The sequence below is a fragment of the Cydia fagiglandana genome, chromosome 18 (genome assembly GCF_963556715.1).
Source record: "Cydia fagiglandana chromosome 18, ilCydFagi1.1, whole genome shotgun sequence".
Classification (NCBI taxonomy): domain Eukaryota; kingdom Metazoa; phylum Arthropoda; class Insecta; order Lepidoptera; family Tortricidae; genus Cydia; species Cydia fagiglandana.
In genome coordinates, this window is record NC_085949.1 from 6,459,344 (window position 1) to 6,478,011 (window position 18,668).

The following is an 18,668-nucleotide window of genomic DNA, read 5'->3' on the forward strand; positions in this document are numbered from 1 at the left end:
ATATGAACGACGTGAAAATGTGAACATATGTACACGTAGATCGATAAAACAGCGAATCCTTTGCCGAGTAACTTGACCTACGGGTACTTTTGACGCGTTTCTTATGCCTTTTGAGAAGATTTTCATGGCATTTTATGTTATTTGCCCCTAGCAAAGGAACACGGAGTCCCGACTGTAGTGGAGCAAGCCATAGTAACACACTTACCGTGTGTTACTATGGCGTAGTGGCTCCAGGTGGCGGCACTAGTACTAGAGAGGCCTCATATCTGCTCCCAGGTCGTAGCTCCTGTAGGAACACGGAGTCCCGACTGTGGTGAAGCAAGTCATAGTAACACACTCACCGATATAAGGCGCGGTCGTGAACTCGAGCACAGCGGGGTCGTGCAGCTCAGTAGTGGCTCCAGGTGGCGGCACTAGTACTAGAGAGGCCTCATATCTGCTCCCAGGTCGTAGCTCCTGTAGGAACACGGAGTCCCGACTGTGGTGGAGCAAGTCATTAGTAACACACTCACCGATATAAGGCGCGGTCGTGAACTCGAGCACAGCGGGGTCGTGCAGCTCAGTAGTGGCTCCAGGTGGCGGCACTAGTACTAGAGAGGCCTCATATCTGCTCCCAGGTCGTAGCTCCTGTAGGAACACGGAGTCCCGACTGTGGTGGAGCAAGTCATTAGTAACACACTCACCGATATAAGGCGCGGTCGTGAACTCGAGCACAGCGGGGTCGTGCAGCTCAGTAGTGGCTCCAGGTGGCGGAACTAGTACTAGAGAGGCTTCATATCTGCTCCCAGGCCGTAGCTCCTGTAGGAACACGGAGTCCCGACTGTGGGAAGCAAGTCATAGTAACACACTTACCGATGTAAGGTGCGGTCGTGAACTCGAGCACAGCGGGGTCGTGCAGCTCAGTAGTGGCTCCAGGTGGCGGCACTAGAACCAGAGAGGCCTCATATCTGCTCCCAGGTCGTAGCTCCTGTAGGAACACGGAGTCCCGACTGTGGTGAAGCAAGTCATAGTAACACACTTACCGATGTAAGGTGCGGTCGTGAACTCGAGCACAGCGGGGTCGTGCAGCTCAGTAGTGGCTCCAGGTGGCGGCACTAGTACTAGAGAGGCCTCATATCTGCTCCCAGGTCGTAGCTCCTGTAGGAACACGGAGTCTCGACTGTGGTGGAGTAACTCCGTCATGCTGTAGATCGGGTTGCCAACGGGACGGTAGCTGGAACAATCCGAACAATATACATAAATAAAATGAAATATCCTAAAACCACCCAATTATATTTCAGTAAATATCAATACTAATCTTTTTTTGGCGTCGGCTGAGTGTTTTCGTCCTGTGAATCAAAAAAATCTGCGCAACTGTGACATTCACATCTCAACGAAGATATTATGTTATTTTTACATATTTTTGGGAGCTTTTAGATAATGGTTGGGTGGTTTTACTGTATTTGGGTCAAAATTCTATTCGTTTTCTTGTTTTTTGTCCTCAAAAAATGTGACGGAGTGTAGCTTTTTTTGTGAGATGAAATTTAGTTTTTATTTTTTCTTGTGTAAAATATAATCTACCGCTAGAAAGACATGCGATATATAGCACTCGACTTTTTATTAATTTGATAGAAGACGGAAAACCAAACGTGACAGAGTGGTCAGAAACAATACAAAAAGAATTTTTACCCATTTAAAAATATTTGGGGAGGGGAACAATTTGGATTTTGAATGCATAGGCAGTGCAAGTGTTATTTATACGTCATAATTTCATATTTGAGATGACAGGCATGTTATTGCTTACTGTAGGTACCTGTCACAAAAACACTTATAACTCTTCAAACATTTTTGTTTTATTTACACATTAAAATAAGCGAGGCATATGCTTATTAAAATCCTACAGAAGTACTTATTAGTCTTTTTGATGACATAATTTTAACTAAAATATAATATATATTTACATTTACTTACTGATACTTATTGAACTTAAAATTATTTATTTATAGTTGGTCAAGCAAATCTTGTCAGTAAAAAAAGGCGCGAAATTAAAATATTCTATGTGACGATAACCCTTCGCGCCTACATTTTTTAAATTTGCCGCCTTATTCTACTGACAAGATTTGCTTGACCAACTATATATCATTTGACAGTATAAATATTCTCATCTATACTCAAACACACCCACTTGGTCACTAGAAATAGGCGCGAAATTCAAAGTTTCTATGGGATGTCAACTCTGCGTCTACATTTTTAAAATTTACCTCTATTTTCTACTGACAAGTGGGCCTGCCAGAGTATGTTAATCGGATGTTTTTTTTAGAGTTTTGGTTCGTAATATTAATGATATATTTGTGACATCTTAAACAATTTTTTCTGTTAGTATTTTCACAAATAATTCAATTAGATAACAATTGTTAAACTTTTCTTTGAGCAACAGGTAGACAAATCTATGTACATATATATCTAGTAGTAGTAGTAATACCTACTTACCTAATATGTTCTGGGCGTTTTCAGAAATAAATATTGAAAACCTGATTCTTTCACATCTGGACGTTCTTGGGCTTATTCTACTCAGAATCGACAGCATTCCCCATCTCACTATTAAAAAAAGATGTCCCAAAATGTCCATTCCATTACGTCACGTTTTAGAATGAAATTTTTTTTCACTTGTTGGACATTTTATTTTATCATCAGAATTGAATATGCTAGTGATTCTGAGTTGAAAGAACCCAAAAACACCGGGATCTGTGAGAATCGGGTTTTCGATATTTATTTCTGAAAACGCCCTTTATTCAATTGTTTACTTTATGCTGCAAACATGCAGCTCGTAGGATTAAGAGTGACATTCCATTTCCAACTGCAGCTGCAATACTGTTCATTTTACTATGGAAACGCGTCGCTGTCATTGTCAATTTCCATAGAAAATGAACAGTATTGCAGCTGCAGTTGGAAATGGAATGTCACTTTAACATTGCGAAGTACATAAAACAAAATAACACGCGTAAATCCCATTTCATTCAAGCAATAAATGCTACGCCATACCGGGGATGCGAAACTTCTCCCTCCGGGCAAACTTGGCTCCGTTCGGCTCAGCATTGCTCCGAGCAATTATATATTAGGGTGACACAACTTGACGTCCCTTTTCGTGCACGACCACAGATAATGGCTTGAATTTTGACAACCCTAAATAGCCGAAAGGGATAGTGTCATACGTTAGAAAGGGACAGCATGATTCGACCCTGAACCGCTCTCAAACTTAGGTTTTGTAGGAAGTTTCCTTTCTGTGGTACTATTATTTATTCTGTGACCACACAACAACAACAAGCGTTGACAGTTACTTTAAAAAGCTCGTATCTCGTAACTTGTTCATTGTTTTACATTGTGGGCCATTATTTTGTATGACTAATATTTTCATTGTAAGCAAAACTTATGTCAATATACAGGGTGGAAAGATAAGTCGGGCCCTGGAGGGAAACTACCTTAAATCCTTAAGCTGGCTCATTTTACTTAAAGGAGACATTCCTTTATTTTTTAAAAGAAACAAAACTGCATTTGAATGAATGAATGAATGAATATTTATTTATTACGTGTAACACAGTACAGTATTTACAGTATTTTTATTTTTTTCTTCAATTTGGCTTGTCTAAAAAAATCTTAAGTACTAAATATTACATTTTATGGATATTTTGTACGACAGACGAGTGTAAGACCTAATGTTTCTTGGAGAAATGTTATCATTAACATTAACTGTATCGATTAGTAGAATAAAATTGCGAGATTTTATTTTTTGGAATTTTTAGACGGTTCGATTCCCGGGCGAGGCAAGCGAGTTTTTGAAAATCTTTGAATGCAGTTCTGTTTCTTTTTAAAAATAAAGGAATGTCTCCTTTAAGTAAAATGAGCCAGCTTAAGGATTTAAGGTAGTTTCCCTCCAGGGCCGGACTTATCTTTCCACCCTGTATACTTAACCATAACCTTTCGTATGCCTTGTCCCGTACACACACAAAAGAATTGTTTCAAATTTAAAAATTAACAATAAATTGTAGTTAATAATAATAAGCCATAATATGTAATTTCCTGATTCCTACACAGTTTCTATTGTCTGGGAGAGGACACTGACTTTTGTAACACAGGTTTTTGCCTAGCTTAGAAGACAGGGACTTCAACACCCATACTGTGCACTTCTTTTGCCAGAAAAAAATATTTTTTATTTTATAATTTGGACTGTAAGCCCCCCCCACATCTAGCGTCTTTCGAGCGTCGGCGTCTTTCGGCGTCTGGTCAGCGCTATGGAAAATGACGTCGCTGCGCAGTTGCCTCGACTTTGCGTCGACATTGCGTCGAGCGCGGCCATACAGTTGTAGACGCCGACGTTCGAAAGACGCTAGATGTGGGGGGGGGGCCTAATGGACGATTTTAAGGTCATTCAATAGCAAATTTTTGACAAAGGCATACAATGGGTTAAGGCGGATGTTTAAGAACCCGTGTAAAATATAATTCGATTGTCATAACAATGTTAAATAAAAATATTCATAAATAAATAATAATAAAACATTTTGACACACAATTCAACACCATAAAATAAATATTTATGAATATCAATATTCATTACTCATTAGGTTCTTGTAATATTTAATTATTAAATATTGATACAGGCATAAATTGGAAATCACATGTTAAGAAAATCAAGAATAAAATCGTAAAGCCATCTCCTGAAAGAATAACCAAATTTCTAAGTGTGTACCTAAAAGTAAAAAAAACTATTATAATAACTATCTACAATACAAATAACATGATATATATTTCCATTGTATAAGAGCATATTTTTAAACTCAGCTACATTCATACATAATTTACAATCCAGAGGTAAAACGTTAACATTATAATATAACACGTAGGTATAGTTACTTATTATTAGATATTCGTTGTTGGATTTATAAAATAAACACGCTCAAATTCATTTTCATTTTGAATTCTTAGCCTTTTGCTGTCGATGCCGTCTGTTTTTTGGCATACATGTGTCTCTCCCCGGTCCACACAAACTTCCAGCCGGTTGCTTTGGCCGCTTGCCGTACTTTCTAAAATATTTGTCATTGTTAGCCTCTCGTTTAAGTAAATTTCCGGCAAAGAGTGTGCTCAGGAAATTCGATGTCCTTGGTGTCGAGGTCCTGGCGAATCCGTGCCTTTCGCAGGATTTCATTACACGTTTAGTGAAACGCATAGCCGGCGGGTAGGGGCATAGCCATAGGCCGTCAACACTGCTGGTCGTCCTAACCGGCCTCTGTTGTTGCATGCTGATGACATCTGGTTCTTCCGGTCTCGTGCCAAGTTTCAGTGGGATCCCTTTCGTAAAGTGTAAAGCTGATTTACCCGGCTGTTCTGGTACCCCTGTTATTTCCAAATCATCTTGCAACAGTGCCTGGTCTCTGTCATTTAGCTCTGAATGCATCTGGTCAACTATTTCTTCCAACTCCGTGATATTTAGTGTTGAACTAAGGTTAGTTTTTACACCTGTAAGTTCTGCGTTAAGGCGATAGTTATTTTGTGTAAGGTTTTGCATTGTTTGATTGACTGCAGAGAGTTTGGTCTGCAGGTCTTTTATTTGTTGGATTAAAACGTAAGTTGTTTCGGTGAATTCATTTTTAATGCCACCTATGGCGCGGGAGATTTCTTTTTTCATTTCATTAAAAATATCTTGATTTCTGGTACTTAAATTATTGTCAATCCTAACCAGACCCCGTTTAACATCCGCTAGTTCTGAATTGAGTAAGCTTGCCAACATCTTGATGTTAAACTCCGATGTATTGGTGTCGTTGCGCATGCTGCCGAGGCCCAGTGGCGAGACCGTGGAGCTGTAATAAATACAGGCAGCCCACTGCGGCGTTAATTTGCAGGATTCACTGAAATAATATGCCGACAGACTAGTGTTCAATATTTTGAGTCATCGCCTTTTAAGATTTATCTCGAATGAACCGATCCTAATATATAATCGATTCAGAGGAAGGAAAAATTTACCTACTCCACAGTTCTTGATTGATAATAGTCGCAATTCCTGACTTTTATATCTGAGTTGTCTTGCTAAAACACTATATTCCAGATAGCAACTTGTCATCCAAGGAGCTACAATACCCTCTAAGCAGAGGCACTATAGAGAAATGTCGCTTCTGTGGCGAATTCAGCAAAGAATGCAGCTCCATATCCAACAAGCCGTATCTGGCTATAAACACGACAACAGTCGCCTTTAACGACATCATCGTATAGTTAGACTTCAATGACGCATCCTTACCTAAGACTGTCTGCCGAGACTGTGACACGAAACTATAAATGTACAATTTTGTTAAGACGTTAAACGCGCACAGAACTCGCTTGTCAATATTGAAATAGAACATGCAACAGAAGTCAATATAGGACTAGAAAATACTAGGAAGGAATTTGAAACGTTAGTTATCAAAACTGAATATGAAGAAGATAGCAATGACGACAAAGATGATCGCCGTGACGAATATGCGCGAGATTATGCCAGTGAGAATAGAGACGATAAAAAAAAAGATTCCTTAACAGCGGGTGAAACTGTATTTATTAAACAAGAACTGCAATAACTCAAAAAAAAGGAATAGTAACACAGTAAGTGCTAAAAAGTTGAAGAAAGCTAAAGTTGCTGATAATAAAACAGAAAATGAGGATACTGAACTGACAATTCATTTAAAAGAGGAAGTTATAGAGCGAGAAGATACAAATGATGATGAAAATAATACGAGAATTTCTGTTAGTGACCCAAGAATTGATGTTAAACCTAGTGAAGAAGAATTGGCGAAGATACATTCCGATTTATAGTCGGATTTGATCGTCTTGTCAAATCCAACAAACCGTTGGAATTTGTACATGTACGTCATTTTGAGAATTCCGTTTGTTAGAAATAGACAACATTTTACCTTTCGTATGCCTTATCCAGACAATTTTGGACTGTAATTTACAATTTTAAGGTTTTAATATCAAGGTTATTAATTTAGTACTAACCAAATTTTTGTCAAGGCATACGAATGGTTCACAAAGGTTTAGTTACTGTGTTTAGTAATAAGGGGGTAAATTCTTAACAAACTTAAAGTATTTATACAAGTTTTTCACACACAAAACCGGAATATATTATATACGTTTACAAGATTTTCGGAAAAAACAGGCTAGAAACAATGTTATATGATTATAGACAGGTTTTACTCATACATAAAGAGCACAAAAATACTTCCACATTTATTTAATTACATATCTACGAACGAATCTGTTAATGTTGATTAACTTTCGCTTACCTTTGTTACTAACTATCGTTGTTGTGTGCTCATTCGCGCGTGCATTTTTCGCTTGCCTACAGTTCGTTTTTTTTAGCATTAGAAAGAACTTGAAATAAGATTAGCGATCTAGACATGTTTTTTAAATAAAAAACGCTTTTTAAAAATAAATTACTATTACTTATGAAAGCAGAAGAATATAAATAAACGTATTAGATTCATAATTATTCCATATATTTGCCGTAACTTATTTTTAAAATGTGTTTTTCAATTAAAAGACACATCAAGATTGTTTACCTTATTTCTAATGCTAAAAAAACGAACTATAGGCGCGACCAAAAGAGCAACTGTACAATTGAAGGGATGTTTACAAAAACAACATAACTGCTTAGAGCGGTTGACACTTTTTTAAAAACATTGTCAATCGTTTCAGGTGTCAACCAGTGTAGTCAGATATGTTGATTTTGTAAACATCCCTTCAATTGAAGCCCTCCAATTGTTATGCCTCTTTATAATACCATTGGCTAGGAATAGAATTAGACTTACCGAACTTGAATGGCGTCAATAAACGGTAAATCTGCCTCGGTGAACCGTTTCCATGTGATCTGAGCCACGGAGTCGTTGAGTTCGTGGACCGCCATTCTGCTATCGATCTCTCGCCTCTTCACTTCTACCGGTGCCACCTGTCCACAAAAGCTAAACTTTACCACTCATAAAATGATGCTCGGTATCGAGCTTCAAGATCGAGTAAGGAATGTCGAGATCCGTCGCCGCACCAAGGTGCATGACGTGGGTTTTGTCATTACCAAACTAAAATGGAATTGGGCGGGACATGTTGCTAGGCAGAGCGATGGCAGGTGGACTAAAATGTTAACAGAATGGTGGCCGCTTTCAAATGAAAGAAGCGCCTGGCGTCCGCTGGCTCGTTGAGTGGACGACACTCGGAAAATTGCGAGTCACTTCTGGATGAGATTAGTTCAGGACCGGGACAAGTGTCGTACTAGAAGAGAGGCCTATGCTCAGCAGTGGGCGATAAAGGGCTGATATGATGATGAAAATGATACTTGAGAACTCAATTTTGTTGATATGTAGGTAAGTATAAGTACTTCACACAAAGTATAAGAGCACAAGCGTTATATCCAGTCGTTATCTATGGCGTAGGTAAAGTAAAATCTGTGGGTTGCTCAATATGACTATTAGGTCGTGGGTCACAGAAGTGACCGAATGATTGAATACCTTCACTAAATAAATAATAATAATAATAAATAATAAAAAATGTTTATTTATCAGCTCACAAAGGATTTGTAACAATTTCACAGTATGATAACAAAATTTAAATTCGAGATGACGTTGTGATCCTTTGTGAGAGACTGGAGTCTGAACTAGGTAAAAAACCTGTATTACAGTTCACCAGGCTCTCACCCCGGAGAAAACATTAAGTATACCTATATTATTATATAGGTTTTGGTACTAAATCTACAAGTGTACAACAGAACTGATAATAAAAATAAAAACTAAAAATATCGGAAAAATACACAGGAGTTGAAAGTGTGATTAATTTGTAAATGTGAATGTGCTCGCGCTCGCGCGTTTGTGTGTGTGTGTGTGTGTGTGTGTGTGTGTATGTGTGTATGTGTGTTAGTTGTGTAAGTTGCTCGAATTATATTTTAGTAATGAGAGGCTAGGCAATCCTCAATCTCGTTATAAGTTAGCGTTTGTAGCCAATCAGTGACTTTCTGCTTACATTCTCTTAGTGTGAGAGCATATATATCGGTAAGGTCGTTAACCTTGTTGTACAATTTAGAACTAAGGTAATCAACATGACGTCCTGAAACTGCCAGGCGAAATTTCTGTATACCACAGACACGAACTCTACGTTTATTTTTCCTGAGGTTTTTATCAAAGGTTATGGTCTTATGTTTTTTTAAAATGACTTGGCGGAAAAATAGACCTCGTACCGACAGCACTTTACTCTCCCTATAAAGATCAGTGGTAGGATACCTGAAGGGCTTCTTGAAAATTACCTTTAAGACTGCACGTTGCGCTCTTTCTAAGCACAAGAGTAAGGTTTTCGCAGCACCACCCCATACACTAATGCAATAGGTTAGCAGTGATTGTGCCAAGGCAAAATACACCATTTTTAATGCCATTTGGTCGACTACTGAGCGAAGGGTTTTAAAAATATAGATTAATTTCCTAATTTTTTTACTTAGTGTATCAATATGTAATTCCCACCGGAGGTTGCTATCAACTATTACACCCAGGTATTTAATGCTATAAGTACGCGAAAGTGAGGAACAAGTACACTCAGCTAATTGCCTTGGGCATCTGTGAACAATAATTTCCGAGAACTCCGCACTTGGTTGCGAAACAGATGTTGGCGAAAAGGTTATAAACTTAGATTTATCGACATTTAGTGTAAGAAGATTAGATGACAGCCACTGCGACACATGATATAGTGCATTCTCCGATGCCTCTTTAGCGCTAGACCAGTCCTCCCCATGCACAATCAAAGCTGTATAATAAAATAAATAAAATAAGTATACCTAGTTAACTAAGCAATTAAAAAGTGTCAAAACTTAGATACCATGGAATAATTAAGTGAAATAATTACTTACCGTCGGATCCAGCGTGCGGATGCTGTATATCTCGCTCTCCGGCTCCACGGGTAAGTTGTGTAGGTACAGTTTCCCTCTCATCTTGTACACGGTGGCCGGCTTCAGGCCGGTCAGGCGGAACTCCAGGCGAGACGTGGTGAGGACCTCGTTACCATTACTTACCGTGGGCAGGGGATCCAGCGTGCGGATGCTGTATATCTCGCTCTCCAGCTCCACGGGTAAGTTGTGCAGGTACAGCTTCCCTCTCATCTTGTACACGGTGGCCGGCTTCAGGCCGGTCAGGCCGAACTCCAGGCGAGACGTAGTGAGGACCTCGTTACCATCTATTACTTACCGTGGGCAGGGGATCCAGCGTGCGGATGCTGTATATCTCGCTCTCCGGCTCTACGGGTAAGTTGTGCAGGTATAGCTTCCCTCTCATCTTGTACACGGTGGCCGGCTTCAGGCCGGTCAGGCGGAACTCCAGGCGCGACGTGGTGAGGACCTCGTCCGCCGGCGCGAACACTTGGGAGTACCAGTGTGAGATGTCTTCGTCACTGGGGAGAAATATAAATTGTAGTTACTTAGAGCTCAAAAAACTTAGCAAAAGTCAGAGAGTATACGTTTTTATAAAATTAACTTTTCATCTTGGAAGATAAACAAAAGTAAGGTCGTGTATTTTATTTATCATTACAGTATTTCTACTAATTTCAATGTGCTTTCATCATGTTTTAACGTCCCTATTCAATTTTTTACCGTCTTCGGTATAAGAAGGTGTAACACTCACCGCACTGTGTCAGTCGGAGACCAATGAGTGGTCATGACTTCTGATAAAGGGCAGTCAAAGTTCCCCCTATATATATAAATCCCCATATAAATTTCACCGCCTCCTTTTATAGTTCGTTTTTTTTAGCATTAGAAATAAGGTAAACAATCTTGATGTGTCTTTTAATTGAAAAACACATTTTAAAAATAAGTTACGGCAAATAGGTAACAATTATTAATCTAATACGATCATTTATAGTCTTCTGCTTTCAGAAGTAATAGTTACTGATTTTTAAAAAGCGTTTTTCTATTAAAAGACATGTCAAGATCGCTTACCTTCTTTAAAGTTCTTTCTAATGCTAAAAAAAACGAACTATAGTAAGGAAAATGGTTGGTGAGACTAAACCATGATTCACGCTAGAACGGCCTGGGCCCGGGACGAGACTTCCGACGCTTCTTTTTCTATGACAGGAGACCGGTGATCACGTGGTGCTTTCCATAGAAAACAATGCTCCGGCCCTGACACGGCCCGGTCTAGCGCGAGTCATCCTTAAATCAGCCGAAAGTGACTCACGCTTTGTCAGTATATCTCAGGTCGACACTCCCGCGCAACCCAACGAGTACAGGCGGCAGGGCGAACAGCATCTTTACGCTGGTCGGCGAATCCGCCACCAGGTTGATTACCGTCAGCTTCTTGTTCTCGTTGTTCGGCGGTACCGTGATTCCAGGTATTCCGGAGGGTATGAGACCTGGAAAGAATTTTTTTAGCGTTACTTTTTGTCTTGTTGTTGTCTTCTTGTTGTGTGTTGTTGTTGTAGTTTCGGTGAATTCAATTTTTAATCTACCCAATGTCATGGGATTCCTTTTGCCCCCTTTAATTCTCGTATCTAAAGCTACTCGTATTAATTAAATCCTTATGAACTCAACGGTTGTCTGTTTCTTGATAAAATTAAAAATACCCACAAAACTAAAACTAATACCTAAAAAAATAAATAAAACATAACATGGGTGACGTAGCACACTATGTATATTATATTATGCTAGATCACCCAGGTCCTATCCCTGTGGCAGGGTTCCCATAAGACTGGCTGCGTTCTCTCTTTGGTTTCTTGATTAGGTAGTTATCTTCTTGAGCGATAAGCACCACTTTGAAAAAAATTGGCAAGTCTTCCGCAGGTCCCGTAAACGTAATAAGATATTGAGTTTAGCCACCTAGATCTTAACACTAAGTACAATGTTGACTGTAAAATTGGCGACGCGAAAAATCTGGAACGGAGTGTTCAATATGTATACCGCGAGAAATTGTGTACTTGATAAAGATGATGCTTGATTTTAAAATTTTTACCTGGTGGTAGCCCGTTCACCAGCGGGTTGACAGGACGCTGCTGTATTATATGGTTCTGTCCGACATCCTCATCCGGGAAGTGGATCGAGGAATCCGGGGGCACCGTTGGCAGGAACGGCGCTTTTGGTATATGTGTCTGTGTGGAACTCGGCACTTCTGATGACGGGGTTTGACCTGGAAGACATTCATTTATTTATGGAAATTGGCATTGTATTTTGTGAGACACCGACAATATACACAGCGAGCAATACTGAAAATACATAAGTAGGGACATCATAAGCCTTTCTAGTAAGTATCTACGTACAATTTAAGCTAATTGATTACACGAAGATGGTTGTTAGACGCTAAAACGTTCATAGGTAAGTTTTTAAACTACGAAGGTAAGTTACGTAAGGTATTAGTAGGAATAGTCTAAATTCACATTCCTTACTAAAAGAAGAAAGCTGAAATAATTTAGTTTGTTTTGAGTTTTATACTTCGTTTTTTTTTTGCATTAGAAATTAGGTAAACAATCTTGATGTGTCTTTTAATTGAAAAACACATTTTAAAAATAAGTTACGGCAAATATGTAACAATTATGAATCTAATACAATCATTTATATTCTTCTGCTTTCATAAGTAATAGTTTTATATTTTTATAAAGCGTTTTTCAATTAAAAGACATGTCAAGATCGCTTACCTTCTTGTAAGTTCTTTCTAATGCTAAAAAAACGAACTATAGTTGAATAGGTATCAGTGGCGGCGCGTCTAGATAGTTCGTAGGCAAGCCGTAGCTAAGTTGCCTTTCCTTTTCTTCATAAGTTTAAAGAGAATGGCCCAATAGCCTGAATACCAGATAAGCCGATAGGAATCGAGTTCTATGGACGCTCCACCACTGATAGTTTAGTTCATGAGAGTTAAAAGTGAAGAATGGGTTTTGTTAAAAAGTCTTGCCAAACTACGTTGCACTTTATTAGTAACGTCACAAACTAGAGTCAGTCGTTTCAAGTCAGTCAGTAGCCTCAATACAGATACTAGAAGAATCTAACACCTGGCGAGGTCACTGACCTGCCCCGGTAAATCGGTTTTTGTCTGCTGATCGTTCTAAATTCCGATTTGCTTCTGATTCCACTTCCATCTGGCTTAGAAGATTCTCTAGGTCTAAAGCTGAATAAGCTTTAGTAGGAGTATTACTTTGATGGTTGAATAAGAACCACGGTTCATTCGTGCTGGGCACAGCTCTTAGTAGGACGTTTTCGTAAGGATTGGGCAATTTCGTTAACACGTGCATCTTAGTGCTTTGCTCCCAATGCCTTTTGTCAGTCGGTGGTTTCGTTGGTTTCGTTACAGACACGCCCTGTAATGCTGTCACGAATTTTCCATGTGGTCTGTCATAAGTCTGTCTGTCTGCGTGTGGTCTGTAATCTGGAAGTTTGTTGATAGGTATGGGAAGGGCGAAACGCTCAGGATTCTGCGTTAGCGTTGATACGTTGTAAGTTGTTGATTTGAAATGTGAGACTGAGGGTGTGGGTAGGAGAACTTTCGGTTGTACGAAATTTTGTGTCAGCTCGGTCTTGATAGTTTTAGTTGACGGCTTAAAATTAGAAGCTGGTGTGAAATAAATTGGTTGTTCAGGAGGATTTTCATTCTTGATGGGTTGTTTTTGGAATGATGTATCTTTATTGCGTGGTTGGTTGACGGCTACTGGAGGGCTGACATTAGGGAGAGAATTGTGCATAACTTTGTAAATAAGCTGTTTTGGAACGACAGGTTTAGGAGGGAAAAATGTATAACCATCGTCAGTTATTTGTATCTCGGGAAGTCTTCCCTTGTTTGGCTCCGAATAGTTGTTTAATTCCATGGGTTCGGAGCTGTCTAATGGAATGTGTAAGTGGGCAAAGTTGAAGACTGTGGCGTTTTCATTGGATAGACTGAAGTCGTCGGGTTCTGTTATGTATTGGTTGAGGTTGAGGCGACTGTAGGGATCGCTGTCAGTGGGTTTGCTCTGTCGCGGTGGGAAAGACACGGTGATTGGCGGCGGCGTCGTGTCAGAATGTAATACATCCCCCTCTTCAGCTGTAAGTAAAATGAATTAATAACAGACATCTTTAACAGCCAATCATGTTAATTAAATTCTGTAATTTTAAGTGTAAAATTAGTGTTTGGTTGTTAACGATGTCTGATTATGATATGAATGATCATGCAACAGCATTTCAAAAAGCATGCTTTAAGAGTTCCAAGACAGTTGTGATGGTGATGATTGATGATGTGATGTTTTTCCACTCCACTTCTAAAGATTTTTTCCAGTGGTTGTATAATTTCTGGTAGTAGGTAATCAGTATATTTAATATTTTGCCGTGGGCATAGACTAGGAATCGCGTGGGTGACAGAAACAGGCCGCCTAGCCAAGGTTACAATCGCTATCGCTTCGACAACGAAAAGCATTATGTATCTCTATCACTCTTCCACATGAGTGTGACAGTGACAGTTGCGTTTCGATCGCTACGGAGCGTTAGCGATTGGCATCTTGGCTACGCGGCCTGTACCTACTAATCTTATTAAATTTTAAATTTTAGTTATGATGATGTTTCAATAGCGTGATGTAGAGGTGATGATCTATCAACTAGTAGCTATATGGTTATCAAATTATCCGGACCTGATGGATGGGCTCTTACTTTTATATTTGGATAGTGGTCTCATTTATTAATACTGAATATGAATTGCTAATACGGCGACTAGAGCATAAGTTTCACATATGACGGCCCTATTGATAAAACCTAACATAAGCCTTCAAATGCTAAGCTTACGTTGGAAGTAAGTGTATAGTCCCAGTGGCGAGCGTCCAGCGGGACGTCGAGCTTCCAAGTGATTTGAGCAGCGTGCACTGAGGCCGTTCGTACCTATATGTTTGTATTTTTTCACCACACCAGCTTGGAAAGGCTTACTTTGCACTTCAAACACTGATAGCAAAGTTGCATTTTATTCACATGTGAGGCAAAGTAATCAAATGCAAATGTTGAGTTATTTTCTTATGTTTGCTGGTAGAATTGGCTTTTAAATGACGATTTTGGATGATAAATATTTAATAACATTCATTTGGATTTGATTTGGTTTGATATTTTACATTTAATATTTGCTTCGGGTTGGTGTGGTGAAAAATATTGTGTTTCACTTGAGGGGAAATTTTGTTTAACTCTCGTGCGTGGTATCAATATTAGCACGAGAGGTTAAACATCAACTTTGCCCCCTTGTAAAACAAATAACTAAATTTTTAACTTGGACGCCGCGCCAGATCTTCCACTCATTTTAGGCAAAGGACATTACCGCGCGGCACGCAGCCCCACTGATAACACAGTCGTCGATGTTGACGGGCGCGGGGTGGAGGCTGGACGGGCGCTGCTCTGCGGGGGGAGGGGGAATACTAGCAGTCAAGTAAGGACATTACCGTGCGGCACGCAGCCCCACTGCTGGCAGCAGTCGTCGATGGAGATGTTGACGGCTCCGGGGTGGTGTCCGGGGGGGCAGCGCATGTTCTGCGGGGGAGGGGGAATACTACCAGTCGAGTAAGGACATTACCGTGCGGTACGCAGCCCCACTGCTGGCAGCAGTCGTCGATGGAGATGTTGACGGCTCCGGGGTGGTGTCCGGGGGGGCAGCGCATGTTCTGCGGGGGAGGGGGAATACTACCAGTCGAGTAAGGACATTACCGTGCGGTACGCAGCCCCACTGCTGACAGCAGTCGTCGATGGAGATGTTGACGGCCCCGGGGTGGTGTCCGGGGGGGCAGCGCATGTTCTGCGGGGGCAGCGGCGGGAGGGGGGAGCACACCTCCTGGCAGTCTAGCTCGCCGTTCTCGCAGAAGCAGCGCTGCGAGCAGCCCGTGAGGCTGATAGGCACGTCGGTCCAGTTCGGGATGCTGGAACAAGGTATGACTATTAAAAAAAGCCTATTTTACAAGCTTTTTATCAACCTGCTTAAGTTTGTAACGGTCAAATCTTGTAAGTTAAATTTGACTCACTTTCCGACTTCCAGTGGAGCCGAAAATTTGCATGCAATGCATGACAATGCAATATTATGGAATTATCTGGTAAAACATCGCAACCTAATTGTGCTTGGGTTTTTAGAATTGTCTCGATGAATATTAGTTGCCCGTGGAAAGAAAAGTACAGTCAGCGATAAAAGCTTGTACCTACTAAATTTTTTTTTTGTGTAAAACTTATTAAAATGGTAAGCTGTCACTAACAAAGAAACAGTTAAAACTATATATTTACGTTTACTAATCAGCTAATTATTTATCAGAGAAGGCTTTCAGAGAACCAACTTAATTAGATCATTGACGTCTTGCGTACCTACTTACGAGTATATCTATAGTTCTAAAAATATATAAAACGAATCTAAAAATAAATAATTACAAATTATTCCCCGGCGGAATGGTGCTCTAGATGCTGGCAGCATATCCTTGCTATATCGCAATACTTATTCTTTGTGCGAGGAAGCTGCCAGCTCTACGATCACCAGTGGCATCTGCTGATATCCTTTTGGATAAATCCTTAAATATCTATTTCATCACACTCGCTCAGTAAATGTGGAATTGCACGCAGGCTTAGCGGGAGTTATAGAAAAAGCGTTCTCCCTAGGGAGTTATGAAGTTTCTAGTGGCATAATTAACAGTTTTTTGTCTTTATACTTAATTTTTGTATTGCAAGTGTGATGAAAAACATTATGTGACTCGGGGCGTAATAATATTGCAAACTCGAGTTTATAAACTTACTTAACTTACTCTCGTTTGCAATATTCAACTTACGCCCCATGTTGCGCAATGTACTATAGTTTACTTACGGTACTCCATTGTAATGGCACGTGCCGTCGCTGAGGCAGCGCGCGGCGCGCGGGCAGCAGTTGGGCGGCGCGGGCGGCGGGCTGGGCGCCCAGCGCACGCAGCCCTTCGACATCAGCTCCAGCCCCACGTGCGACGGGCACTCCAGCGCCGCGCACTCGCGCGTCTCATCGCCCGTGCACTCGCACAGCTCGGAGCACCCGATGTGGAACTCTTCGCCTGGAAAAGTTTTATGGTTTCTATTCTTTCCCAAAAAGTTTTAAGTCATAATGTATTGTGTGTCCGAATTTTCGTTAGTCATAATTGGTTTTTCTCAGAAACGCGTAAATTTTCAGAATTGCCATAAAACAAACCTAGAAGGTGCTGGGCCTAAAATACGGCGTTGCGTGAACAAGAGATTTCCTTTGGCATTGAAAAACGCTTTCAATTAAAAGTCATGTCATGATCAAAAAATTAGTAACTATTACTTATGAAAGCATAAGAATATAAATAAATGATCGTATTAGATTCATTTTGTTTATTTTTCGTCTTAGGTTAGGTATTTTTATAATATGAATATAAAAGTAAAATATAAAAACACTTACAAAACAATAAAAATACATATAAACACTAGGGTGGGTCGATTTTGTAAAATAATTATAATGAATGTTGGGTATGTTACAAAAGTTGCGTTTTAGTTCATTTAGTGTCAGAAAAATAATATAAAAAATAATCGATATATTTTTCAGCCCTCTACCGAAACTTGAATATTTGGGAATAATTATTTTTCGATGAGTAATATTACTGTACCTAAAATGTATTCAAATATTTTGTTTTTACTTTTTTGTTGTTTTTTTTTATTATTTGCGAGTAATGGAACGAAACCTAAACATAATTTTTCATATTAAAATGAAGGTAGACTTATATTTGTCAACCTTATTTTCGTTATACCCGCCAATCTTCTTACTTACGTTTTGATGTAAATATTGTCGTATAAATAAAACGTTATGTATACTTATTTGGCAAGATTTTCAGTAAATATTCGTTAATCTTTGTGTTAGATAACATTTATACCTAGTACATTGTATAAATACTGTTGGAATTTCGAGTTCTTTTCTTAAAAATGAGTAATAAACCATCTATCTTTAAAACGCGCAGTGAAGTATCTTGCCCTTTGTTTGGACCACCATCCGATCTTAATACGAGAGTCTTGCCTACAATATCAGACACTATAAAATATATACTTTATGTAAGACGTAACTTACAAGATATCAATTCCGGAAAGCAACCATCAATTACCGAAGTGTTTGCTATTGTGACCTGCGACATTGAGAAGATCTGGATTTCTGCTTCTATACCTACTGTAAGTCCCAAAAGGATAAAAGTGCTACTAAAAAAGTATTATGATGAATACCTGAAGATTATACGGTACCCTAAAAACAAAAGGTCTAAGAATTACATTGAAAAGTTAACAAGTTTCAAAAACAGTTCCCTATCTCAACTTTTTGACATAGCAGCTTGCAAGTGTAGAATTAATCTTTCAACCAACTATTGCCTCTGCCCTAAGCAAAACAAAGTGCCAGTCATAGAACAACAATTTCTTCTAGATCAACGGTCGGAAAGAAAAATGGCAATAGCAGGTGTAGATAAAATCCAGACCAAAAAAAATTACACAAAAATCGAAAGACAACAAAAATTGCAGCAACGGATGACCGATTTTTTAAAGTCTCAACCAGGCCCAAGTTCCATTTGCTCCAATCACAAAATAGCACGTTCTTCGCAAATAAATACTGCTTCTAATTACGACGTTAAAAAGTTAACTTCATCCCTGACATTACCGTTAAAAAATGAGTCAACATACAATACCTTAAGATTACCAGAACTAGCGAAGACTTGTGATCGAT

At 39.5% G+C, this 18,668-nt stretch overlaps 1 protein-coding gene across 1 annotated transcript in view; it reads right to left on the reverse strand.

Moving 5' to 3' along the window:
- Positions 1-18,668, reverse strand: part of LOC134673595 (putative epidermal cell surface receptor) — an 86,787-nt gene that overhangs the window by 4,816 nt on the left and 63,303 nt on the right. Inside the window, exons 8-15 of the mRNA XM_063531595.1 lie at positions 16,788-17,004; positions 15,535-15,864; positions 15,394-15,500; positions 11,970-12,143; positions 11,199-11,373; positions 10,215-10,416; positions 7,809-7,945; positions 1,023-1,213 (exon numbers count right to left, since the gene is read on the reverse strand). Coding sequence (XP_063387665.1) covers positions 1,023-1,213; positions 7,809-7,945; positions 10,215-10,416; positions 11,199-11,373; positions 11,970-12,143; positions 15,394-15,500; positions 15,535-15,864; positions 16,788-17,004 — 1,533 coding nt within the window. The remainder of the gene's footprint in view (positions 1-1,022; positions 1,214-7,808; positions 7,946-10,214; positions 10,417-11,198; positions 11,374-11,969; positions 12,144-15,393; positions 15,501-15,534; positions 15,865-16,787; positions 17,005-18,668) is intronic.